Genomic DNA, 26,842 nt, shown 5'->3' with positions numbered 1-26,842 from the left:
GCCATATAGCTGTTGAACACAGTGGGCGGCACGACATTCACAAGTGTGGTCCCGGTCGGCTGCGTCTGGAGTAGTGGTACAAGCCAAAGTTCACTTTTGAAATTCATGACCACGTGAGCCCATCAACATCTAAGCCTTGGTTCCCCGCGCCAGAAACACCCGTCTCTTCATCCCCTGCCCTGAACTGTGGCCATGATCATGCCCCTTTTCCTCCCCGTGGCTATGTCCATGTCCATGATCATGTCCATGCCCGTGTCCATGCCCTCCAAAAACGACACCTCTCCCAAGCTCCTCCATTGCAAAATCTTTACCCGCACCAGCTTGCTCAAAAATGAACCGCATCCTCTCCTCCGAGAAGCCGTGATGCATAACGGTTTGCGCGGCCGGCAGCGCCGTGTCAATCTCCCCATGCGGCAAAAAATCGAGAATGAGAAAGACGCCGCCGGGCCGCAGCCTCTCGACGAGGCGGCGGGCTGAAAGCTCCGGGTCCACAAAGTGGTGGAAGCCGAGGCCGACGCCGGCGACGTCAAAGTCGCGGAATCGGCCGCCGTTGCCGCCGTCACCGTCTTCGTCGGCAAATGCTGTCGGGGACGGATCGGACGGGTCCGTGAGGTTGCCTTGATAGGCGTGCATTTCGTCGATGCTCAGACCCTGTTAGTCGCGGGGAGTACATGTCAGTCATCTAGTCAGCTGAGCTTTTTTCACTTTTTTTTCCCTTTCTTCTTTCTCTCTGTTTTCTCCAAGTCTCGTATACTTTTTGCAGCACTTGCGCAGGGTTGGTCACGCAATATCTCCCGTGCGCCGCCGCCCGCACAACCGCACAGGCTTGTTCGGTCCACGGCTGAATTTGAGAGAGGAGAGGGGGTAAGGAAGGGGTATGTATGCCGGGAGCTTCGCCCGAGACGGCAACTCTGTCGAAAAGATGGGATGAGATGAGATTTAGGGAGATTTAGGGAGGGGAGGGGGGTGGGTAGGGTGAGAGACAGAGGTCGGGGGGGAGGGGGCGTTCAGAATGAGAAACCAAAAGAAAGTGAGATTTCGTGGTGTCCGCGTCATGTCATGGCGGGGTTCGTGGTCAGCAGGGCTTAGATGAGACCAACATGAGGTGTGAGAAAAGGAGGACGGACGGGGTCACCACCTTCATCATCATGGACGACGGCACGGCGCTCAGACGGGGGGGTTTGACTTTTCCTTCGCCGCACACAACACACAGCCATTTCTCAATTCCCCAGAAGATTGTCTGTGCTTTTTGCCGAAACGAGTCCGTGAGTATCCGTGTGAGGCGAACGATCCGGTCTGTTCTCTGTGTCTTTTGCGGCCCCATGGTCTGGTCTTTTTGGTCTGGTGTAGACCTTTTTCAAACCGCTACCTCTCCCTCTCCCTCTCCACCTTGACAGACACTGATCGTGGGCAGATTGAAATACATAGAACGATAGAAGGGGGGAAAGGGGGGAGGGTGGTGATGTATACGCAGAGACAATGACTGGAAATGGAAAATCGAGCCATTTTGGCTCTCTCTCTCTCTCTCTCTCTCTCGCCTTGTTCAACTCATATCAACTTCAACTTACCTGGTTCTCGGCCCGGGTGTTGTAAGCTGCCACCATGTTTTCGGAAATATCTATGCCGACACAATGCGTCGTGAACCTCGCGAGGGCCTGCCGTCATTTCAAATTAGCGACAAGTCCAACTACACTCAAACATCGTTTCTGCACGCAAAGTATGCTGTACACTTGAGAATAAGAAAAAGAAGCATCATATATAAAACGGGTGGCATGTTACACGATAAGAAATACACAACATTTGAAACAGAGCAGACAAAATTGCGTTACGAACAGAACACAAATCGGGGAGTATTCGAGAGAATGAACTCCCACTCACAAACAGTAGTAAAGGTTACAGGAAATAACTGTTACCCCCCCCCCCCCCCCCCCACCGACACAAACAAACCAAAAAACAGCCCCCCCGCACCCCACCCGACCAACAACGAGAGCGACACCACCCCACCCCACGCTCGCCCGCGCCACGGCGCCCGCTGGCAGCGCGCCCTCCACCCCCCCCCCCCCAAAGAAAATTAGAAAACAAAGGACTCACCCTCGATATCAAACCCGTTCCACAAGCGTAGTCGAGAAGTCTCACCGGCCGGCTGTTTGCCGCCGTGGGCTGTGTTACAGCGCCCTCATCATCGTCCTCCTCGTCATCATCATCATCTTCACTAACCCAATCCGCACCAATAAAGTCCTTGCGTATGCGGACCTCCTTTTCGAGCTGCAAAATGGTCTTTTCGTACTTTGCGTCGTACTCTGCTGCTAGCTTACTACTCACGGTCGGTGGTGTTAGCCAATTTGGGTGCTTTCGATCTTTCTCATTTGCTGGGAAATGGTGGGAGGGGGGGGACACAATGTCCAAGCAAGGAAAAGGCATTTGAACAACTTTTTTCATACACATTGAACATTTCCTAGAAATGGGGGTTTAAAGCAGTCGTATATTGCGAGTTAAAATGAGAGGCAGGGTGTTGTGTCGTGTTGCATATCTGCAGGGACCCGGGGAAGTGAATGCGGACAAATCGGATGTTACTCGAGTTATCCTGTCCTGGCCCCGTCCCTTCCTCCATCGCCCTGAAAGGACGACGACAAAGAGACCGGGAGGGGGGTCTGTGTGTATGTGTATTTGTGTGTATTTGTAGGTTTTGTATACGCACTTGAAGTAAGCCTTATTGGCGCTGGCAGTGTCATTCTCAGCCATAATGTCGATGGGGAGATATTCGGTAACTAGAAGTGGGCGCTTGTTTTTCCGGCAAAGATTCCTGTGTTCCGGCCTGTCCGTCCGTCTATCCAGGGTTATCGAAATCTGGTTCGGGAATTCGTTTCTTTTCCCCTCCTCAATGTTATCCGTCTTCTGATTGGAGGATAAAAAAAGAAGAAGAAAGGTCCAAAAGGAAAAAAAAACCACCCCGGCTCGCTGGGCAAGGATTCCCGTCTCCAGGTACTCAGATGCCAGAAGAAAAAAGAACCAATATGTCAGAGTTGTTGATCTTCAACGGCCTAATGACCGATGCGTGCCCAACCACCAAATGACGTTGCTTTTATTCCTTTTTGCGCGGAGAGTTTTCGGTCACTTCATAGTGTCCGGTAAGGTCCGCGGAAAAGATCCGGCCGGGGAGGGGGGGGGGGGTTGATAGGTTTGGAAACTCGGCGAGTGGAAAAAAAAGTCTCCAGTCCGCATAAACCCAATGGACCCTCCCGGAGGTGGTTCCCGACTGGAATAATGGGGGAACGAAAAGAGTACCGGAGCGGGGAACGAAAAAACTGTGGAGGCACCGTTGGCAAGAGACTCGAGAGACGGGACACGGGCGGGTAGCGAGGGAAAGTAACACCTGAAGCGTCTTCATACAACAACTAAGCAGCACTTGCCGTATCACGTGACTTGACGTGTATGAGACTGGGATGGCACGGGGCAAGGACTTCCGGGGCACGATCAGTATTGTGGATTCTCCCGTCCGGTTCTGGCAGGAGTTCAGTCGAAGTGCCTGAATCCAAGGCGGAAGGGGGAAACGGCGAACTAGAGATCTGTCCCGTTTCCCCCCTCCCACCCCGACCCGGCCTTGCCTTCCTAGCCAACTGAACAGTACCTGATGCTGCACCGCTTCTCGTAAAAGTCGCCTGCCCAATTCTTTGGGGGCACGGGAGGGGGGTTGGTTGTTGGCCTTCTTCCATTTGGCCTCCCATACAAATACCTGAGTTGAGGAGGTAGAGGAGTTAGAAGAGTAAGAGCCCGTCATCCTGCGGCTGCCTCCTTTTTTTTTTCCCCTTCCCAGCGCTCGCAGCCATGAGCATCCATCCACCAAAGATTTTGGCCGAACCCTGGGGCCGACGTTTTGCGGCGCGCTTTCGTAGCCCACCGAAGCGACCTCGGGCGGGATGCGAAGACGCACTCGGGCCCCAAATCAGGTTACAGCCGCGGGCCCGGCAAGGAAGGGAGGGGCTGGGATGGGATGCCCGTCCGAAATACCCACTGCAAGCGTGACAGGTTGGACGACAGAACCTGGAAGCATTTGCCTCTTCTGTACTCCGTACGCACACACACACACACACACACACACACATCGCTTCACCGGGCGGCGTTACCCGCCGCCGTCGAGTCATACAAGCAGGTACCTACATGGCGGCACTGCGAGCAACGCAGTCGCGTTGACAAGCCAGAATCGGCCGTAAGCATGCCTGACGAGGTCTGTGTTCCCTTGCACTGAGGAGCTGCCATACCACAGTACATACAGCAGCGCCAAAGGTTTCCAGCCACCGAGCAAGGATAGAAAAAGCAAAGACAAAGTCTGAATGAAGCCCGAGAGACAAATACCGGGGGAGGACAACACGGGGTTGACTTGACGGTGTGTGACCGACCGGGGCTGACGGGGGAGGACCGCCGGGCGTAAGGCAACACAGGTGCCGCGGACAGGATTTCTGGTGGTGAAAAAACAAGCGGATCGACGCCGATCCTGCTGCAGGCCGCATCGGTCCGCAGCTTGTGACTGCAGCACCATGCGGGCGGTGACGGGCCCAAGCGGCCATGCAGCAGCAGCAGCAGCAGCAGCAAAGGTCGCACGAATAGCTTCGGAAGCCGTCTTAGTGGTTCGAGCCCACCCCCTTGGATGCTACTTGTCATGCAGCTGGCCCGAAAGAGCGCAATTAGGAGCCACAGTCCGTCTTCAGAAGTTGAGCGTCCCAGTCTTAGAAGGCGTGGACGACGTGGACGACGGGTGCATGCCCGGCTGCCTGGGGGTGGGCGCCGATGGGTGACGAGGGGAGCCCAAAACGAACCAAAGTACTGTACATGATGCATCGCCAATAGACTGCTAACGCAGATGGGATGGGGTGTAGTTTTCTTGTTGGTCTGCAAATTTGCTGCAAGGTATCGGCAGCCACGGACGCGAAGCGGGGGTAGAGGGGGGGACAGATTTCTTCGGCGATGGTTGGTAGGCAAGCGGGGAGACGGCGGACGAGATGGTGGTTGAGGAGTCGGTAGGTAGGTATACATAGTAGGGAATGAAACGGGGAGAGGGAAAAAAAGGAAAGAAGGGAAACAAAAAAAGGGAAAAAGGGAAAAAGGGGCCCAAAAAGAAGCAACCCCTCACAGCGACTCCAATCAGGCACTCAGACAACGAAAGAAATCCTCAAATCTCCTCGTCCAGCGCTTTCTTTTTACCGTTTCGGCTGCCTTGCTGAGATGGATTGCGCACCTTGAAGAGTCAGGGACCCCTAGAAAGAAGCCGCCCAAGGCCCCAAAATGTGTGCATCCTGGTATCGTGCTCGGTATCCGCATGGGTTGTTGGTTAAAACGTGCTCCTCTTCCCATAGCATCCGTAGTCAATTGTACCACCGGCCGTCGCCGCTGCCGCCGCGTGGCTTGCGACGACACAGCTGTCAGATCTGACAGGTCATCTCCGCTTCGTTTGTCGACCAACAACAGCCATTGTATCGCATGACAGAATCGTCGCCTGAGCCCATGAGCTGCACCTCGTCGTCGAGTGGAATTCATTCCATCGAGGAAAAAGGTCAGGTGAGAGGGGCAAAGCCAATACTCTCGTTTTTCTCCGATCCGAAACTCGGCTGAATATCGACACATGGACGTGATGGCGAAAGACAACGGCCGTGTCGAGTACGGGATGAACGGACCCGAGCTGCCCAGTACTCGGTGCCAAAACCAGGACGAGGACGTCAGATATTCTGCTCACCGCTGCTTTGCCGCCGTCGTGCAGTGTGCCTCTGCTGCCCCAACCATCCATCCCATGCCGTCTCCTACGAGCCAGCCCATCCTCGTTGCCTTCGCGCGTGCTCGAGGACCCCATACCTCGCTCCCCACCATCTCATGTGCCAGGAGTGCCGCTCACTCAGCACGCTCAAGGGAACCCCTCAGTGGGCAAAGAGAGTCTTGTGCAGTAGCGTGCTAGAGAAGCTGCCGCATCTCTTGACCAAGTGCCCAACCTTCAGTATATTCAATCCACCATCGGAAGGATTCGACTCTCTCAAACAGACCTTGTTACCTGCCAATTTGTTCAATCTGACAAAATGGCATGGAACCAGGGAAGGATCATACCCTGGGGAAGATTAAGAAGGCATTCATTCGGATCGTTGGAGGGCCGAAGCTGATTGCAGTCCATTCGACACACGTCCCGCTGCTGGGCTGGCCGGCTTGCAGTTTTGCACTACCTTAGTGCGGCGCGTCCTGTACCTCAGCCATGGTGTGCCGCAGCATACATAGTAATTGCCAATCGCCGTTGGACGTGGAGCTGGCCCATTCTGCCAAATTCGCCTACGTACCGAACGACGGTACAAGGAAGGGTTGGGGACAGACTACATGCGCAGCGGGAAGTCTGTTGAGCAACCGTCAATCGTCCATCCGGCATGGATCCTAGCCTGTGGTCTCGTCTTTCGGCTGCCTTGTCTCCTGGTCCTTGTGGCGGGTGTCTCCCTCTCCACCGTCCGCCCGTTCAGCCTGCATGTGGCCGATGTCCCGTGGGAGACAGTTGATGTGGCTAGGAACCCGAAACCAGCAAGCCATGCATCTATCTGCATGGCTTGATGGTAAGTAATTCTGGACGTCGCAGCTCCTGTCGGCCCAAGTAGACTGACCCTGAGACATCCATCCATCAGTGGCGTCACTGGCACGTCTCTCGTGTGGCCGTTTGAACTGGCAATATGGCAAACCGTGCGACGAGCACCGGCGGCACTCAGGGGGAAGCGCTCCGGCGAGGTAAGTCGCCACGGAAAGCTTCCGACGGCGGCGAGTTAAATGCAAGAATCCTGCCAGCGACAGCCCTGCTCAATACTCAGGCTCATTCGTCGTCGACGTGTCTCGATCATGAAGCTTCCACCGCATTCTGCCGTTCAGCCCTCACCCATGGCTCTTCCCTCGTCTTTCGTCTGATATTCATCGATTGGAGCCATGCTCTTTGCAACAGTCCAATTTCCACCCTTGGCCTTGAATCGACTAGGTCAAATCTCCCTGCTTATTCGATTTGGCGTGGTTTGCCAGGTTTGCCCGGCTGGCAGATTGCGGTAGCGTCACAGCGTGTGCAGCAGTATTTGCACGCACTGTGTATAGAAGTCACTTCTTCTCTCAGATTGGTCTCCCAGTGCAAAGCGAAAATTGTACATGGTCTTGGTGCTATTGTTCCTGGTCGCCCATCTCCACTGGACGTGAACAAGAACGGGCGGCTTGTCTCGGTAGAAGAGCTGATCGGGTTGTGCCCCGCACGCCATCAAAATTCACTCAAATGCTGAGGTAGGAGGAAATGACACGTCATCGTCCTTGTTGTCGTTGTCGCCGCGTCAATCGTGGGCACTAGTTTGAGTGTCTGATATGCTTTTGCCGCTTGATGGGAAATGTCTTGGAATAATCTTGGGGCGGACAGAGCACAGGGACAGAAATCCCTTGCTTCAAATCCCACCCTTGGTCTTCGACTTGGTAACTTGCCACCACACCCTCCGAGGAGGGTCCAAGACTCGGCATTTGCTGGAAACAACGGAGAGAGAGAGGGGGGTAAAAGGTGGTCACAATGGCCCCCGTTGTTGCGCAGCTAATAATCGTTGATGTGCCCAAAGTCAAGCTGGGCAAGCGGGGGCAGGGACCGGGTACTCAGAGACGCTGTCAAGGTCCAGGAGGTCAGGCGGACCAGGATGGCAAGTTTGCATGTACCGAAGAGGTCCGTGATGCCAGAGTAAGTGGCAAGGCTCGATTGGCTAGGCGGGCGTGTCTAAAGTTTTCTTTTCAGACGGAATGAAGGGGTAGGTCAAGGTCGTAGGAATAGTGAAGAGACAGGGCTTTGTGTGCGTGTATCGAAATAGTTGAGAGTGCGCCATAGGGGTGGAAGTTCCACACGTAATGAAGAGGAGAGGCAGAGGCAGTGGCAGAGGGGGAGGTGAGGTGAGGTTTGGTCAGGTCTTGAAGAGTGCGCGAGTGGGAAGTGGTTGTCGTGGCGGGCCGTGGAGAGCAAGGGAATCGAAGGTAAAAAATGGGGAACCTCGCGGGAACGACGGCTGCATGCATGCGCGTTCGATCACGTGATGTCCCTAAACCCAATGTCCCCCGATCTGTCCAATGGCCTTTGACAATCAGAGAACACCCCAGCGCTACCACAGGACGATTGCTTGTTGATAGCGGCCCAGTCGCTTGGATGCGCTCCTCGCCAATTAAGTACCGGTACCAGAAGCCAGGTAGGTAGGCAGGCACGGCAGGGTACAGAGAACGTGAGAGCCCAGAGGTTCGCAAGGTCGGTGCTCCGGTTGATTGGTTGGTTACCTAACTGGCCCGGTTGGTCCTTTGGTCCGTTGGCAAAATGTGCCGTGTCATTTTATTCATCGTCAGGCTGTGACAACCCTCAATAGGCTTTGAATATTGGAATGGACAGAGTACTGCCGGATTGTGCACGAACTCTTTTCGCCCGATGCCTCCAGCTGGCCCCAGCCAGGACAAGGTTGCAGGCACGTATCGTGAACATCACTTCCTGTAAACCCAGCCAACCACGAAGGCAAGCCGCCCGACCCAGTGGAAAGAAATAGACTCATTCAGTGAGCGCGGACCAGCCGGCGGCAAGCGTGCAGATGGCTGACATGCAGGACGTATGGGCTACCTAGTCCAATGTAGCAGGCTGTCGAGACGACCGGACTGGCAAACTAGCAGCACGCCTCCCTCACCTTGTCTGGTACCAACGTCGACGAAGTCGGCTGGTGGCTGGTGGCTGGTGGCTGATCACGTACCATTGTAACATGGCTTCCTATCCCGATATCTTTTGCCGCACTGTTGCTTTTGTGCGAACCTCAGGGCGTGCAGACTGCTCCGCTATCTTCGAGCTGCCATCATCTTCCCCATCACTGTTAGTTCGGTGACACGGCTCCACGAGGCCCGGCCCGCCTCTCAAAATGGTGCTTTTCGTCCCACTCGAATGCTTCACCATGGCGCGGACTGGCTCTACCACAATGAGCTATCAAAACCCGTTCGTTGCTGGGATGGGACCCAGGTCACCAGTCACGACTGCTGTTTCTGCGGCAGAAACTGCACAGCGATAGTCGGTCGTAAAATATGCCGGTGTCTGGAGATAATACCTCATCATCACTTCTTTTCTATTGTCATGATTTTGTTCCTTGGGGACCAAGCAGAAGCGTTTGAGACTGCTAGATTGCCGGCGCAGATTTTCAACAGTTTGCCTTCAATTCTTCATGTAACCAAAAAGTAAGGCCAACCAGTCAAAGTTGTTTCCTTGCCGCCCGAGCATTGCCTCGCTCTGTGAGACCGAGAAAAGCCGAAGAAAGAGCGACGACAAGGCCGTTCTCAAAAGTATCATTGCTCCTTGCAATAGTCGGATGCGAGAAATGATCGAAACTTTGGTCGGACGTGAGGGGGCCGTAAAAGAATGTTTGGGGACTTACCTAGATAAGCCAAAAATGAACTACAAGCACAGATAAGAGAGAGAAACATCAGACCCGGAAAAGCATCTAGCATCGTTCCTCTACCAGGAGCTCGGATGAGGTCGCAGTCTTGAGAAAGGGAAGCCAAGTCTTGCTACCTTTGACCGTGTAGAGCTCTGTCTTTGATCGTCAACATGGCTGGCGAAATCTGGGCGGCACGCCCCTGTCGCCGTCCAACATTTGGCTCACACCGTCAAAATTTCCACCACTGGGGCCGTTGACCGGGTGAGCAAGCAACACTCATTCCCTGCCATGGCCGGGATACCTACGAGGAAGAAAGCAGACTTGGTTGGAAGCAGCGCATTCACCAGTGATAGAGAGACTCCAACGCACTGGTATGCAATAATCCGAGTAGTTGATCGATTACATTTGTTCAGTTCCAGGTACTACCAATCCCCTTGATGATATTGCTCTTGTTTGTGTAACATGAACGATGTCACCACGCCGTGTTGCGTTCTCCTTGTTAAATTGGGTCTCGAGTCTTTGCGGATTTTATACCAAAGCGGCGACAGTGTGGAATGTAGCTTTGCCTCGAGCTTGTCTCTCCGTTTTCATGCCGGGTTCGACCAAACGCCACGCTATTCAATTCGAGCGAGCTTATCATGAAGGCCATGGAGTAAAAAGAGTGCTTGCCACTGGCGAAGGAAGTCAGTGATTTCAGCGCTGCCCAGACTCTCCTTGCAACACCTTTTCTGTGACCCTTTTTTTACATTGTTGTGACAGTAATAAGGTTTACAGGCGTGAAGTAGGCTGAGGAATGTTGATGTGATACAGTGTACTGAGTGGAGCCTGACCAATCCTGGTCTGCGGAGATGTCTAGACGTGGCTTTTCGCCCGCAACCCTCCAATTGAAGGAAGCGGTAAGCAGGTTATCCTCAATTGTCCTCGAGCAAGCCATTCATCTTGCCCTAAAATCTGGTGACTAGAAAATACAGCGGCACACCTTCGTCGCGGGCTGGTGATTGGATCGCCTTTGTTGGGACTCACTGGGATGCACAATGCGTGTGGCGACGCAAGACCCCTGCCATCCTGTACAACGGTGACGCTCACAACAGTCATCAGACCTGGCAGGCCGAAAGCGCTGTCATATTGCCACGCGCTGGAAGCAAAAGTCGAGCAACGCAGAATAGATTCATGGAATATCGGTAGTAAGCGGGCTACCTGGCTGAACAGGCAAGCTGAGGATTGTATCATGCGCGTTGGGGAGATACCTGGTCTCGTACCACATTGAAATGATATAACGCTGCAGCTGATATCGAACTGGGTTAGGAGTAGATGCAAGTGCATCACAACAAAAGACGTACTACTGCATCGAGCAGACCTCCCATCGTGGCTCTGCCCCAAAAGTTGTGCACAGACATGAAGGTGTTGGTCTCGCGGTGAGATAGATTGCTGTAGGGCCATCCGTATTGGCAAAAGTGATGGATATGCGGGATATGTACGACGAAACGGCAGAAACGGGAGTATCCTTTAGGAAGCGGGCGGCGCGGCGTTGCATGGTCGGCAGCCCCCGGTCCTTGCGCAAGCCCCCGGTTCCCTTTGCCTTAGCGTGACTAGGGGTAGGACCAAGTGAACCCCAATCTCGTCCACTCGTTGACCTTGAGGATTCCCTGCCGTCACGTCGTCGGAACCGTCCCTCCAGCCTGTCCGTCCTTCGGGAAAAGATTCGAAACCGGAGTACTCGATGCAACGGGTAGAAAGATCTGACGGGCGCGATTCATCAACGCTACTTGATCTAAGGTGCGTCGAGAGCTGCGCAAGACAAAGGGGGGCGGGGCTGTCTCTGCCCGACCCATGAAGTCGGTACGAAGTATCTAGATGTACCGGGTACACGAAAATTATGGGAACCGGCAAACCCCCAAGAAGAATCCATGAGCCCGGTGGAACTGGGGGTAGGGGGTAGGGGTAGGGGGAGGGGGTGAGGGGGTAGGGGGTAGCCCCTCCCGCCAGAATGGACCGCTAAGAACGGAAAAAGAAAGTCTGACAGGCGATTGGGTCTGCCTTAGTCGCCCATGGCCCGACGACGGCGCTGTCAGCACAAGCCTCTGGGACTGGACCGAATCCATCATGCTACCGGTGGGGATGGGGGTTTTTTTCCCCCCCTTCTTGGCGGGCGTCGCGTTATCGCCTTGTGTCTCTGGGGCAGCCGACAGGGCGCACATCGGACAAGTTGATCAGTCAAGTGATCACCCGTAGGTGTGGGTGGGTAGCGGGAGAACAAAGGCAGGCTCTTCACCAATATTTGTCGAATTGACGCGGTGCGTCGCTTCCTTGTAGCGGCACTGGAAACGCAGTCGCACCATTCTCACGTCGCATACTGGTAGAGATGGACGGCAACGATGTTTCCACTGCAAGGAGATGGCGCCGCGGCTTCGATTCCGTCATCGTCATCTGTGAAAGCCTCTCATCGTGAGGGGGAGAGGACCGGCACGGGCGGGTTTCGCACTGGCGCGCTGCAGGGTATGCTTAAACCCATCGACCAGTACTTTGTCCGCGTCTGATCATCGTAAATCTGTTGGTACCTAGGTTGGTAGAAGACACCCGGCTTAGTGCCTGCTGGTGTTTGTCTAGGAGTGTGCTTGGTTGCGTGCAGATGGGATGAATACGTAGGCGAGGCAGTGTGTGGGGCTGCAGCTTCGGTCCGCTGAATGGCATCGTCTCGCTCGCCCGTCATGCCAGTGAAGGCTTTTCAACATCAGACCGTATTTGGCGGGTCTACTAGCTAGCCGGTAGTTGGCGGACGGATAGTCGGCGTTCCATCAGCTCGGTTCGCGTCAAGAGAATGAGGCCGGAGGCGATAGTTCGAACAGTTGCGCCACAATCATGGCGGCGGAATGAGTGCAAGACATGGCATTGGCCTGGCATGGCAGGGTCGGTAGACGGGAGTGTCGAATGATCAGCGAATGGTGCGCACGCACTGGCTGAGTATTGCCGCCAGTACGGAGCACGAGGTCATTTCTGATGCGGCTGGTACTGCGGGCAGGTCGAGGTGACAGGACAGAGATGGACGGTGAGTGAGGATTGGAAGAACGTGCGCCGATTTGGTCCCGCAAGCCCGCGGAAGTGAGGGTGCAGGCCCTGTGGCAGTCGTGTAGGATCAGGATGTCGGCTTCGCATTCAAATAACTCGTCGATGGGTCGCAGCCGAGCTCCAGACAGGGTAACATGACAAGACCCAATCATCGGCAGTACCGTGGCTGCTTCGGCCGGCCCAGAATTGGGGCATCGCAGCCGCGTGGTAGTTTTGCGTTTGTTGGAGGGGCAGAGGGGCGGAGTGAGAGAGGAAATGAGGGGCGTGAAGAAGCGTCGTCTGGCTGGCCATGAGGTTGTCCTAAGTGTGGAGGGGATCGGAGGGATGGTGCAGCTGTGTGCCAAAGAGATGGTAGAGGGGAAAAAGAAGCCCGATGCCCAACGACCCAGATGCAACACAGGGGGATTCCCCGGATGGCTGGAACAACGCTTGAGACAGGGACCGGAGACAACGGGCGGCGATGAGGATGGGAGGGCTGGAGGAGAAGCTGAGAAAGTTAAAGCATTGCGATGTGGAGGAGGTTGAGGAGAAAGGATTCTCACCAAGCGTGGAGGGGGAAAAAAGAAACCTACCTGGGAAACCAGGATCCGTACCTTACCTTAGGCAGAGCCCACCACTGCCCAGTCGCCTACCTAATTCGCTGGTAAGACGGGGCCAGCTCCGAAGAAGACGGACAGAAGGACCGATCGACGCGACAGTCCCGTCTTCATCCAGTCCCGTGGGAAGGTACCCTACGTGCCTACCTACCTTACCTTTACCTCCCGTCGTGCAATGAATGAATGATTGACTGGCTAGACTCACGACGCGGGTGCTGTGTAACGTAAGGTAGACAATCGCGAGCCTCGCGCCAAAGATGCATGTACCTTGCCTTGAGGTAATTGCCATTTAAGTCATCTTGCCATAAAGTATTCAGGCACGGAACTCCCCCCCCCCGACTGGCCTTGCGCCCGCGCTGATTGACTTGATGATGAAGTATCTTAATCTTTTCCCAGGATGACCCGAACTTGAAGGCAGCGAGTTCCGGAGGTGTTTGTCTACAGGCAGGCAAGAGGCACCTTGGGCATGCACTAACTCGCGTGGTCCCTTCCCGACGTATGTGAGATCTCGAAGGCAGGCACGCAAAGTACTTACCTACCTGGGTAAGCAGATACGAAGGCAGCTCTCAGGTTGCTGTCGGTCTCTACCTTCGAGCAAGGCAAGCAAGCACCTTCCGAGGTTTTTCTGTTACTTTCTCTCAAGGCAAGGCCGTGTCTGCCACGCTCATTTTCTGGCAACGAATCTGCCTGGGAAGGAACAACGCACCGACCGACGTGCTCTCACGTCTAACGTAATCTTTTTCATTAACAGAACACTTGCCTCGCTTTAATTTTCCTCTGTCAATATATGCTATTCTCCTACAAGGTCGAGATCCGATCACAAACATTCCTTTCACTTCAGTACTGTCGAGTTGCCTCTTGCCTCACTGCTTGGCAAGGAAGCAAATCCGCTCGCGCACTGGCAACAGGCCCCACCCTCCACCATAGCCGCGATATCGTCAAAACCTCGCAAGTCAGCAGGGCCCGATGGACCAGGCATATCCTTGCATTCGAAAGCCAAGTGCTAAAACCGTTAACGCGCTCTCGGCCGACATGGTGTATGGCTGACCACAAGCACATGGCATTGCTGTGGGAGCTCCCGCCCGTCCCATCTGCTTCACGTATTGCCCCTTCAAGGCTTCAACCCCGCTGTGTATCATGCACCAGGGCACACCGTCACACACTTTACACACTTTAGCGTCGCATCGATTTCATCTGTTTAGACACATGGTCAGACAGACAGGGTATCCCGACCGCCGTCGACTTCACCTCGGCGACCACACCGACTGTGACGGAACAGCAGGGGATCTCCTGTGGGTTGGCTCGGATGTGATGGGACGGGACACTGTCGGACTTGCTCGCTAGCCCCCAAACATCCAATCCTACTATACGCAGCAACGAGGCGCGGCATTATACCTTCGGGGAACATCGAGCCATAGCTATCGCGAATCGCCGTCTTCTTCAACCTTGTCCGCGCTCGACATATCCACCTTTGCTATGTATCTCGCGACTTGCCGTCAAGCACAACAGAACAGGTGAGCAGGAGATAAAAAAACCACTTTCAAAGGACCTTCGTCGCAACGCCCTACCCAATAGTTCCGCCAGACGGGATGCTGTCCCTCTCCGATCCAGTACCTATTTATCGGACCAACTCAGGCTTCAGTCACTCGAACGGACATCTTAGCCATGTGTAGAATGATACGCAGATGGGACTGCTATTTCTCGACGCTTGGGAAAATCAGGTGGTGAACAGCAGCGGGATGATGCAGTCGGCGAGCGCCAGGGCCACATTCGACCTTTCCGCGGCGTGCACATGCTCTAGATTTAGCCTGTTTCCATCCTGGTAACGCCCATCATTTGCTCGTTTTCGGCAGGACCCAAGGCCAACTGGAAATCTCGGGCGAGCAAGACATCTACCTCAGTCGGTGAGCCCAGAGTCGAGAACTGTGACGAGACCGCCCGGCGTTCATGGCGACACCCTTGTTTTGAGTTTCCTCCTCAACCAGACGCTTCATTTATGGACGGAAACGGGCATCTCATCGCCGTAGGTCCATCTACCATCAAGCCGAGGCCCTGCGCATGAAATAATTTTACTGACATACTGTGATACTGTATTGGACAGCGCAGCAATCATTGTCGCCCAACGGCAGCGACTGCGAGCCATGCACCAACCAAACTTCAACACAACTGGACAACAATTGAGGTACTACGGGTACGGAGACGACTTGGAAGTCAGTCCCATTCCAGTGGCGCATGTGTTTCCAAGAGCCCGTTATCCTGGTAGCCTTCGGGCCATTCCACGTCGGCCGCACGGCTCCACCCACTCTATTGCTGCCCCACAGGAGCTTCGGGGGAGGAGCGGCTTTACTTGTCACTGTCAGATTACCGTCAGTTCCTGTCCCAGTTCTGGGTCACCGACCACGCCTGAAGAGCAACCACGAGTGCGGGCAAACCAGTCAGGGTAGGCGGAGTCGGGGGGAGGGGGGGAGGCAGGCATCATGGGGGGACATGGCTCCATCCGCACGCGGCCTGGAAGCAACGTGGGCCCAGACATGAGGTCAAGACCCAGGAGAGGGTACCCGAGTGGCATCCACGCATCTTAGTGGCACAGGAATGAAGCCCTGGCCGATTACCCCCCTGGGCTTACTGAAGAGCGAGCCTGCTGACCGGCCCATCAATCATCCTTTGCCATGATATTCGCCGGAAGCGTGCAGAGTAGTGGGCCAAACGGGCATGATCAGACCAAAGAAAAAGAGACAGCCGAGAGCTGAGGACAGGGTCAATGGCAAACGCGCATCACAATGACAGTGTCGGCCAACGAAGAGAAAATGCCGAAGAGGATCCTCCTAGGGACTTGATCTGCTGCTGCGAACAGGACCCGCTGAAGGCGAGTTGAAGCTAGCCAACAGCTCGCGCGATGGGAAGAGGGGGGCCACCCATGTTCACCACTCCTCTCACGAACAGTTCTCAGCAGCAATTTCTAACACCCGATGGCTCTATCAGTATCCCCATCATACAAATAAGCGACGGAGGCAGAAGCCAAAAAAAAACAAAAAAACCACAACCAACCCCCAAAAACAAACAAAAAAAAAAAAAAAACAAAAAGAAGAAAAAGTAAAAAAAAAAAAAAAAAAAAAAAAAAAAAAAAAAAAAAGGCGTCTTCTTGAGACCGAAAACACAGCACCACTTTAAATACGACATTCGATTGCATTCGAGTGGGCAGCTTCCTTCTCAACTATGACAAGTTGCACAATAATCAAGCTTACGCCTTGGATTAAGCGCCAACAGGCGCACGCAAATTGAGGCCCACACCTTTAGAGAATCTTACAACAGTCGCAAATTGGCTATCTCGGACCAGACTCAGGGACATTAGAGATTCGCATCCTCGCTGTGTCGGCTGACTCTAAGCAATGACTAGAGAGCCTTCAATGGCGCGATATTTTACATATTCCTCCCTCTGAACAATATCGAGGTCCGGCTATTCTCGTTCCTGCCCTGGCGTCTTTTGCCAGAAATTTCTTGTTTCGGCTCGGCTTGGGGACCTCGTGCATTAAGTCAGACACCACACCTGGGCCAATTGAAGCTTGCTTCTTTTTTTTTTTTTTTTTTTTCTCTGTTCATGAGGAGCCATACAAAAGAGTACGGGAAAGGAACGGATCGAATGCAACGGTTTCCGTTTGGCTCCTACGGCCGAACGTGGCCCATCGCGCGCGACCTGCTGGGAGATGAGGTAGGCCTCAGCCAGTTGCCGGTGTGACAATGCAAATTGACACAGAGAGTTCAGCCCCTGGGCTCGACTATTCATACACTACTGCCCAGCCACATGAGAACGTTAGGACTTTGGGCACCGTGGGGTCATCCTGGGATCCCGACCAGCCTCGTCGCACAAAATCGAAACCCTCCTGGTAGGCTGGTTCAATTTCCAGTCATCGTCAAAGGAGTCGACAAAATACACCGTCTGGACTTTCTGAAACCCGATCATCGCAGATTCCCGCCCGGGATGCTGTGGAGTTGATGACGCCAACCAGGGCTTGATGAATCGAGCGGCTTTGGGGTTTCGGGGGCCTGGCATTTCATCATGGTCGCTGTCGCAGAGCACCTGCTGTCATTCGTTTGGCAGGAGAAGCCCAAGACGCGCACCATTCTACCTTACACATGGATTCCTCAACGTCTCAGCCCACCTGAGTGGACGGGGGCTTGTTCCGATCGAGACCCGTTGGTTGATCTATTCTGTTACTGCCCGCAAACAAGCGAGGAGCGGCGAGGCGCAGGGAGAAGACATCACAGGACCACGGAGCGCTGTGACGCAACTGGGAGCAAGGCAGGGGTTTGCTGCTGCTGCGATGGTACTCAGTACTCGGCGTGGCAGGCTGTGAGACTCATGTCGATACGTACCGACCCCGATCAGCCGCGGATAGTGCAAGTGCACAGTTCTTATGGCCGTCACGTCTGCATGTTCACATCTCAACCAACCTCTATTATCGTTGCCATCCGGTCCCCCGACTGCCTTGTCGCGACCCACGCCCTCGATGCTTATCCCACTAGATGGTCTTTCATTATTAGCTGGGCCGTGCCCTGAGACACGACTCAACGCGTTCGTATCCGAAGTCAGGCTTCCCAGTCGAGTTGTTGGCAATGGACTGGGGTTCTTCTTTGATTGCACAAAATATGTGCTCCTCTGGGTCCTTATGGCTCTACCTCCGCATCGCCGCTACCCATCCCCTCTTCTGTGAACGGCGACGGAGTTCACGGCCTTTGAGCCAACGAGACGCCGGCTACGGCACCCTGACGGCACCCAGAAGCTCGTCTCCGTCGGCGTTCCACGGCAAGAACCGTAGCACGGAGAAACGCGGGCGTCCTAAGGTTTGCCCGCCCGCGCGTGAGCCGCGGTCTTCCCGCGAATCCCATGACAGTTGGGCAGCTGTTCTGCTTTGTGTCCGGACTGATTTAGCCTGACTTTTCCACTTGGCCTGGCCGGCTCAGCCCCTGGCGACGGCTATCCGAATGCTCTAGCTCGGACCCGTCTCGCTTGCTGTGCCTTCGGTCCACGACAGAGCAGATTACCTGGCCATTATGGCCTAGTATCGAGCCCAAGCGAGGGATTCATGTAGCGTCTACAGGCAGTAAACCAGCAGGCGAAAATAAACCATCAGCCAGGTCCAGACTGTTGTATCAGACGTCTGTACTGCATGGCGCACAGAGATCGAGCATCACAAGGACTAGGACGAGGCGAAAGGGGCGTCCCGCGCTGAGACACCGCCATGGAATACAAGACACCGGGATCTAATTTGCAAGGTAGGAGAAGAGACTTCATCAAGGCGACAGATCGGATACGTTGACTGGCATTCCAGCACTTGTGCCATCTCCGCAGAACAACAACCTGGATCAATTGTCACACAGAAGTTTTCGTCGCATCATGTTATGTCGAATGAGACAACACAGCTTCGCACTGCATGTACGCCCTTTTGCTCGAATTTGATGGCGTGAAACACAGCATTCGCATTTCATCTGAAGCAAGATAGAGGTACGAATGAGGCACTCTCGGACGACGCTGACTCCCAGGTTCAAGCAGGTTAGGGGTGGCGGAGACACAACAGGTGTCAGACAACGGCGAACAGCAGCTCAACTCATTTGTGGTAGCTTCGTCGGCCAGGTTCGGTATCCGACGTGCTGCTGTGCCGTGCGTAGTGGCTGCTCTCCTAACAGCAAGCCAACGCACGCATACGTATGTACACACACACACTGCTCGCCTTGCCTGCGGCCAGGTCTGCGACCGCCGCCCGGGCTGGTGGGTTCAGACACGGGATCAGGCGCGGCCAGTCCAGCCAAGGCGCACGTTTTTCCTGTTTGGTGCGGCACTCCACATCTTCCACCACTTTCTTCCACGTCGCCCGCCCACAGACAACACCGGCGAGGCCCGTACCTAAGATACCCTGTCCTGCCAGCCGCCAATAGGGCAGAACCAGAACCAGGGGGGTGGGCTATCCAGGGAGGAGGGCCGTATGAGTCGAACCACAGTTGAGCTAGAGGAAGTAAGGGGCAGACGAATGAACGAATGGAGTCGCGACACTTGAATATGGTCGCTCCATGTGTTGTTCTCAAGGAGAAGACACCTGGTACGCTCACGGCAACCGCACCGTTTGATCGGTGTCATCGAGGGCTATGGTTTCTTGGTCGCGATATGACGAAAACCGTTTCCACCCCGCAGTGTGCACCAACAGTGGCCAAGACGAGGCACAGCTTGTTGTACCACTACTAGCCACCGGGAGAGGCCTCAAGCAACACGGTAGAACCCGAGCATGCGACAATTTATCAGCGATTTACCATTTCATCTACTCAGCCGGAGTTCAACGCTGCACGCTTGCATGCTCACCTTTCATTTTCTTCAATCCTCACTAGAAGACTTACCCATTCTAATCACCCTCTCATTGTATACCCATCCCTTTGGTGCACACGGTCTAACTCGGACAAGACCCGAATATTTCGGTCTCTTTCGCTCCTTCGAAGCCTGGGCGACGGAGCATTACCTTGGAACGCAGTCATGACAGACTCACGGCGCCGAGTTTGCATCACTAACCAGCGGTCAATTCGACTTGCCGATGCCAATCTTGTGCTAATCTTCCAAGCCACGAAGGACCTGGGCCTGCAACTAGTACCAGCCGCCGGCCGCAGGTACGGTACGAAGCGATTCTTTGTTCTGTTTCTATTCCTACGCTGCTGCCGTAACCCCAGATTGCGGTTCTTCTTTGTCACAAGGCCTTCCGAATCCAACGAGCCGGCGCGAGCCGGAGACATGCTATGACGAAGTAGGGAGAAGAGGGGCGGGGGCGGGGGGCGGAGCGCCATCCGTTGTTCCCTCGGGTGCTCAAGTGACAGCACCGACGGCGGCGAGGACCCGCACCAAACGCAATCAAAGCCACAGTTCCTACCACCAGCAGGCAAACACAGTGACCATGCACTGGGAAAGACAAATGAGAGCTGTGAGTGTCTTTCGCACGTCATGAGAGCTGCAAAAAGGAAGCAAGCTGAATAACTCAACAACAGAAGCAAGTGGGGTAAATGAGAGCCTCCGTCGACCAGAACCAACAAGTTTTGTCAACGTCATGTCAAGACGCGCAGTCACGAACTTGTATCACTCGGTCTTGTTTGTCTCTGCCTTCTTACCGCTTCTCTTCTGGTATTTCCTCTTCGTCTCACCGTATCTCTCTGTTCAAACAATCCATGCCCTTCTTGACCCCGTACGCAATTGTCGAGGTCTTCGTGTGGTTATGCTAGTGCTTGGTTTACCGGGCAGTTTAGCCGATTCTGCATCTCTAAGGATACGACAACTTGTGAGGCAAGGCCGAAGAGGACTAACATGGTAGCATACCACAAAGGAGAAGGACGAAGACAGGTAAGCTGTCAGGATGGGGAGCCACCCAGAATCGGATACGTGCCTGTTGCAGGACTCGCCTCGGTGTTTGCCATTGCACGGCTTTGGAGGTTTTTTGTTGGCTTTGCATGGGCATTGTCGATCTGGGGTGACATGGTACCTAACGCTGAGGTGTTGTGTTTGGGCCAGGGCATCCATCCCTTGGGACACTGCAGCCGGGTTCAGAAGGAACCAAGAAATTCTCTTCTCGGGCCGTTTTGTTTGCCTCCCGCGTCGCAACGTGCCGTCGTACATCTGGGAAAGTGGTTGTTTTTTTTCCTTGGGCGGAAGAGATGCTGAAACGTATGCAGGAGAAGCGAGCAAAGAGCGCAGAATGAAGTACAGGAGCCGAGTATCGAAATCTTGATTTGGTTGGGCAACTCCGAAGGGGGCAGCTGGACTGGTCCAAGTCTAGATACTTAGCTGGGCGCACTAGTGTCGAGTCAAGACGACGTTGTGTAGCTGACGTTACCTCGATGGGCTGGCTTGTTGTCGGCAGGCGAGAAGGGAGGAAAAAAGGGCCTAATGCCCGGCCGTTTCCTTTCCACCCCGCCGGCGGTACCTGTCGTCTTGTCTTGGCTTTTGGTGTCTTGACTTTTTGACTTTGGGAGAAGAGGGGGGAGGTGGTCCAGCAGCTCAGTTTTACCCTCCAGTTGTCCTCGGGCCTTTGCGTGCTTTTCCATCCTTCTCGCTCTCCCTCCTCTCTCTTTCTTTCTCTCTTTATTATTCTCTGCAGACGTACGGCATGGTGTGGGCCCTCCAAGGCGGTGGATGATGGTAGGGTATCCGTACCTACGTATACTCAGTATGAGGTGGTCTACCAAGTCGACCACTTTACTGTCGATACTACGCAGTACGTACCTGGCAACGGGGAGCTAAAGGCAGGCAGTTCCCAGCTGGAGGAGGCGCCGGTGTTGGAGCAAGACCACGGCCCCTAGGTAGACCAAGGGGACCTAGGGGGAAGGGAGGGGATACTCCCGCCCACGATAAAGTCACCCATTGGGCGGTACGACATGATCCGTCCGCTCTGCCATTCCCGCTCGGCTCCACTTTGCGCCATCCACCCTCTGATGCGAGAAGGTGGTGGGAGGAGGGGGTGTGTACCAGGACTTGGAGCTCACGCAGCGAGCAAGAGGCTATGGGTGAAAGGGGGAGGAGGAGGAGGAGGGGGGCGGGGGCAGAGAGATGATGAGAGAGAAAGAGAGACAGAGAGCGAATGCCAAGGGGGAGGGGCGTAAGTGTCTGTCTGTGGGGTGTGTGGTAAGATGGAAAGCAGATTCCCATCCCATTCCCATCTGGTGCAGGTGCTGTAGTCGTAGGGTAGGACCAGCAGAAAGAAGGCAGGAGAGGCACATAGGTAAGAAGCAACTGGAGGCTGTCGTGTTAGTTGTGAGTTTGTCCTCGATCGTTTCGTGCATTGCATTTCCCTCGTGCCAATGGGCAAGGAATGGTGACCACCTGTCGCGCGCTGTCTGTTTTGCCGCAGACGCTCACTCTTGGATTAATTCCCGGTAGGCCAATACCTTTTTTTTTTTTTTTTTTTTTTTTTTTTTTTTTTCCTCCCCCCCCCCCCCCCTCACCACGCCTCGTATTGCTCGTCCCCCCCACCGCCCTCCCCCGTTCCCTCCCCCCCCCCCCCCCCCCGCGCTGCCCCCACTTGCCCCCTCCCTCTCTTTTTTCTTTTTTTTTTTGGCTGTTGTCTTCCTCCCCCTCCCCCATCATCAGCAGGACTAGGTATCATCGGCACCATCATCATCATCATCATCATCATCATCATCGGGTGTTCTTCAGACTTTGTCTACCCCATGCCCGTTACCAACCCTTCCCTTCTATCCAGATCCCATCATCCAACCAACTATCCGCACCCGCACCACACCCTGCCGTCTTCCAAGGTACCCGAGGTTTGGCACCCTGTTTGCCTCTTACCTGTAGGGCCCGGACCCGGACCCGGACCTACATCTTCTACCCTGCGCGCACAGTGCCCTGCTCAGGCAGCGCGCGCCTGTTGTTTGAGATAGGTCGCCTCGGGATTCCTCCTTCTCCAACTTTTTGCCGTCACTCAGCCGTACTATTTATTCCCTACCAATATCATCTCATCCCATCTCCTGCAGCGCGCCGACATTACTATGTAAAGGCAAATTCTCCAGGTCGGGTGGCCAATGTAGCACTCAGCACGATCATTAAGGAACGGCTGCTCTTTTACCTCCATCCCGCATACAACCCGCCCGTCCCTTATATATATATGTATATATAAAAGCTTGCACATCGTATCGAGACACGAGAACAGGGCAAGGGACACAGCAACTAAATCTAGAATAGACAACAAGCGACCGGCGACAAGGCTGCAACCTTGTACGGGGCCCTTGGCGGTCAGTCCTCCGTCCTTCCCTCTCCGCCTTCCCCCTACTTACTATTCAGGTTACCCAAGGTAAGGTACTGGGTAGCATATCAGTCACAACAGAAAACGAGTCGAGTGCGCGCAGCCGTTCCCCTTCATGATCAATCAGCAGCCTAATTAACTGGCAATATCTTTGGTTAAAGGAAATAAGGGTTCAAAAATAATATTATTATTACACGCCCCTCCGGGATTGGCCATCTCTTGCACAGCGGCAACGGGACTGTCGAGGACGTTACGGTACGACACGCTTCCTTACCTCACACTGCCTCTGCCTCATCACACTTCATCACCCGCCAGGGCCCTATGGCGCATCTGGCGTGTAGGCTTTTGAAATGAATGCGTGCCTGTTTTTTGTATATATTTTGCCATGCTACCTGGCGTAACTGGCTTCACTCTAACTTAAGAGTAAGTGATTATGAGGTGTGAAATGTATGTGTGTGAGAGCGAGTGAGAAGAGTAAGCAGAGAGACGGGGTGAGAGAGTGTGTGTGTGATGGAGAAAGAGGGAGCGAGAGAGAAAGAGACAGAGTGACAGTGTGAGTTTGTGTGTGAGTGTCCGCATATCTGCCCTGCTTGTGTTTCTGCCTCTGTTGCTGCTGTTGGATGCCCTCCCGCCATCCTGTTCCCATGCTCTTCATCCATCCATGGCCCACCACACACCCCTGGGCCGGGGGGTGAGGAGGAGGGGGAAGGGGGAAGGGGAAGAGAGCCACACCTCAGACGCAAAGGTGAGAGTACCTTCGGTACGTATCTGGGGATACTCGAGGCTGGCGACCCATGTACACAGTACGTACCTCCGTTGCCTCTAGTTCCCACACTTCAGCGCACGCCTTTTTCCCTGGCTTGCGACCTTGGGACCTTGGGACCTTGGGATCCTTGAGATCCTTGGGACATGGACATGGGTACCTGTACCGCACCTTCCCTGGCATTTTCGTCCCAGAAAGTGGATAAGGGCACCGTACTGCGGTACCTCCCATACCTAGTCCCTTTTCCCTCCCTTCCCTTCCCTTCCCTTCCCTACCCTGACCCCCCGTACCGACCGCACCGCACCGCTCCATGCCCATCCAAGTCCCCAAGTCCCAAGGTCCCAAAGTACGGATGCTGGTCCCAAGGTAGAGAGGTAGGTACGGGGCACTCGTCTACGGATACTTCTACCTCGCGCAGTAGCGCCTCGTTCTTCTCTTGGTTTCTTACATCTTTGGCACAATCCCTCGCCTGCTACTCCACTGCTAAACCTGGGCATACCTACCCTTTTTACATTACTTTACCCGCCTTGCGCCTGCTCTGCCTCGCCTGCCTTACCTCTTCTACCTCTCTTTCCTTCACAATCCTTCACCTCGAGCTGCGCGCGTCGCTCTTTGCCCTGCCTTGGCTCTGCTTTTCCCACCTGCCGATCGGCCTCGCGCACAAACCTCGTACTTCCTTCGCATCCAGCATCGCAACCCCCTCCCGCTCGGGGTTTGATGCCGTCGCAAGGAAGGGTGGAACTGAACGGAACAGGAAGAAAGAAGCCATAAAAACGAGAGGGAAATAAAGGATCACAACATCATCCTCGTCACCATCAACACCATCATCTTAGGCCCTGTACGAACAACTGCTGCCGCTGTCTTTGATCGGGTCAGAACACGTTCCCGACACACCGGGTTGACCTCCTACCGTACTTACTCGGTTTGGTGATCCCGACCTGATCTCACTTCCATTCCTCGACAGCAGCGACATCGCGAAAGGACGCATTCACCCACGTTTGCTAGGCTGTCATCATTGCGGGAGTCGGATCATTGCCAAATCCGCCACTTTTAAAATTAATCATTCCAGCCACGCGGTCCTCCCATCCGTACCACCCGTTGTCGAATTTCACCGCACTGCGTTTTGCGCGCCGTACTGTCGCTGCTTACTCTTGCGCCCGCGCTCTCCGACGGCTTATACGACACCCACTATTCAACTCTAAACCCCTCCCACCACCACCACCACCACCACACGCTGTGCGCGCCTGCGTTTCTCACCTCAGTGTCAACCGACTTGGCTGACCGCACCCGCCTCTCTCCGCCACAGCCCACTTGGTCATGATTCTTGCCCTTCCCGTGCCTGGCCGGAATTTTTCGTTATCAGGGTTCGACGGATAGCCTACTTTAGACGCAGGGCATCATCGCATCTCGCCCCAAGGGCCCCTTTCAACTACACCGACAACTACAAACACCGCACCACGACACCAGCTGCTCGCCAACACGATAGTATCGCGCGGCGACGAGAGTGCAGGTTCAGTCGCGGCATCCGGGTGGACTCGCCGCAACCAGAGCATGGCAGAGGAGCAAGGACGAGGGCCGCCTTCTATACATAGAGAAGACCTGTCCATCCACCACCGAGAAGACGAAGCTCGTCACCAACTTCCCCCCGTGGGAGCACCCGAAGACCAAAGATACCACGAAGAAAGACATCATAGATCCAACATGGCCGCACCAGTCACCCTTCCATCCATCCAGGATCCCCACGGCGCCTATGGCCAACCCGCCTACGCGAGGTCATACCCTGGTGATCCACGAGGTGACCCGCGCGCCGATCCGCGCGCCAGTAACTACAGCGCCTCCCCGAATTCCGTGAACGGCTACCCGCCACCGCAACCGGGTGGCCACCCGCCGCAACTGCCACCGTTGCAACCTCCAGGAGACCCAAGATCTCCCACTTATCCTCCTCCGCCAGATGCGAGGGACGATTACTACAGAAACCGCCAGCCTCAGCAGCAGTATGGCGACCCTTACTACCAGGACTATCACAACCGTCAAGGCCCGCCCCCCCCGGGCCGCTACCCGGATTACCCTCCTCCCGGCCCGGGCGGCCCACGATATGACTACCCACCAGGCGCACCACCGAGATACGACTACGGTCAAGGAGGCCCTCCCATGCAGCAAGCCGCCCCGAGACAGCGGACCTCCATTGCTTGCAGATACTGTAGAAAGAGAAAGGTAGGTCGCCTATCGAGAAGCGATTCGACAAAGGTGCTTTTGAGACTAATTTGGAACGCTTCAGATTCGATGCAGCGGCTATCAAAGTGCCCCTGGCGGCAAATGCGTGAACTGCAGCAGAATGAATCAGGAATGTATATTCCAGCCCGTCTCGTCATCTAGCTCAACTGCGTTCGTACCCGTTTCGGCCATCCAGGGAGGAGTTCCACCGGGAACGCCGCTCTATGGAGCTTATGGGCAGCCTCTCCCCCCAGGCTCGCTGCCTGCGCCACCGCCCCAGGGTTACCCACCTCAGCCTGGCAACGGCGGTTACTACCAACAGCCTCTCCCGTCCCCGACTGGCGGCTACTCGCCATACGATGCGCAGCGTGGAAGGCGGCGACCGAGGGACGATGAAGTGGACGAGCTTCGGCCTCCGCCTCCTGATCCGAACTCTGCAGATGATCCTCGACGTCGTTCACCAGCCTCGAGCTCGAACCACAGCAGTCCGGGAGGTTACATGGGCTACCCGCAAGGTGGTCACCCCGGATATGACCCAAGAGCGCCCCCGGCCAGACATAGTCCTGGACAGCCGGCGGCGGTACCTCACCCGCAGACGGGAGACGAGCGAGCCGCGGCAGCGACCCAGCGGCAAAGCAATTCCTCCACCCCGGCAGCATCTTCAAGCTCGGTAATGAGCCTGAACAACTTGGTGGATACGACTCCCAACGACATCGATAGGAACATGCTGGGAAGATTGAATCGTCCACCGGTGAGGAAGTAAAAGAAGTGACGCATGGAAGGGAAAGAGCGTCGTCATTTGCTCTGGAGGACCCTAATTTTTTCCACGGATATCGACCGCCTCAGTCCGGCGCAAATAGGAATGGATCTGCTGGCCAGGTACTCTCTTCGCCTTGGAAATTCTCTTGACAACCACCTCGGAAACTGCGCTTTTACCTCGATCATTGCGAGCGCTGCCGCTTTCGCAGGCAGCAGCGGCAAGGAATAAATATGATTTGATTCGGGCTG

General features: G+C 54.9%; 5 protein-coding genes across 5 annotated transcripts; 4 read left to right on the top strand and 1 right to left on the bottom strand.

Moving 5' to 3' along the window:
• Positions 1–129: 129 nt before the first annotated feature.
• CORC01_01377 (methyltransferase domain-containing protein) lies at positions 130–2,742 on the bottom strand (the record flags this gene model as incomplete). Its single annotated transcript, XM_022613033.1, has 4 exons — positions 130–651; positions 1,569–1,655; positions 2,092–2,314; positions 2,699–2,742. The coding sequence occupies 4 exons, from the start codon at positions 2,740–2,742 to the stop codon at positions 130–132; spliced, it is 876 nt and encodes a 291-aa protein (XP_022480461.1).
• Positions 2,743–5,617: 2,875 nt separating this feature from the next.
• Positions 5,618–5,944, top strand: CORC01_01376 (uncharacterized protein; the record flags this gene model as incomplete). Its single annotated transcript, XM_022613032.1, has 1 exon — positions 5,618–5,944. The coding sequence occupies one exon, from the start codon at positions 5,618–5,620 to the stop codon at positions 5,942–5,944; it is 327 nt and encodes a 108-aa protein (XP_022480460.1).
• A 407-nt stretch (positions 5,945–6,351) lies between these two features.
• Positions 6,352–6,576, top strand: CORC01_01375 (uncharacterized protein; the record flags this gene model as incomplete). The annotated part of the gene is made up of 1 exon (XM_022613031.1): positions 6,352–6,576. One exon carries the CDS (start codon positions 6,352–6,354, stop codon positions 6,574–6,576), a length of 225 nt encoding a protein of 74 aa, XP_022480459.1.
• An 8,743-nt stretch (positions 6,577–15,319) lies between these two features.
• Positions 15,320–15,622, top strand: CORC01_01374 (uncharacterized protein; the record flags this gene model as incomplete). Its single annotated transcript, XM_022613030.1, has 1 exon — positions 15,320–15,622. The coding sequence occupies one exon, from the start codon at positions 15,320–15,322 to the stop codon at positions 15,620–15,622; it is 303 nt and encodes a 100-aa protein (XP_022480458.1).
• Positions 15,623–25,321: 9,699 nt separating this feature from the next.
• On the top strand, positions 25,322–26,597 carry CORC01_01373 (uncharacterized protein; the record flags this gene model as incomplete). Its single annotated transcript, XM_022613029.1, has 2 exons — positions 25,322–25,834; positions 25,899–26,597. The coding sequence occupies 2 exons, from the start codon at positions 25,322–25,324 to the stop codon at positions 26,595–26,597; spliced, it is 1,212 nt and encodes a 403-aa protein (XP_022480457.1).
• Between the last annotated feature and the right edge of the window lie 245 nt (positions 26,598–26,842).

The sequence above is a fragment of the Colletotrichum orchidophilum genome (assembly GCF_001831195.1).
Source record: "Colletotrichum orchidophilum strain IMI 309357 chromosome Unknown Scaffold_7.1, whole genome shotgun sequence".
NCBI classification, from domain to species: domain Eukaryota; kingdom Fungi; phylum Ascomycota; class Sordariomycetes; order Glomerellales; family Glomerellaceae; genus Colletotrichum; species Colletotrichum orchidophilum.
This window is presented reverse-complemented; position numbering and strand designations above follow the sequence as displayed.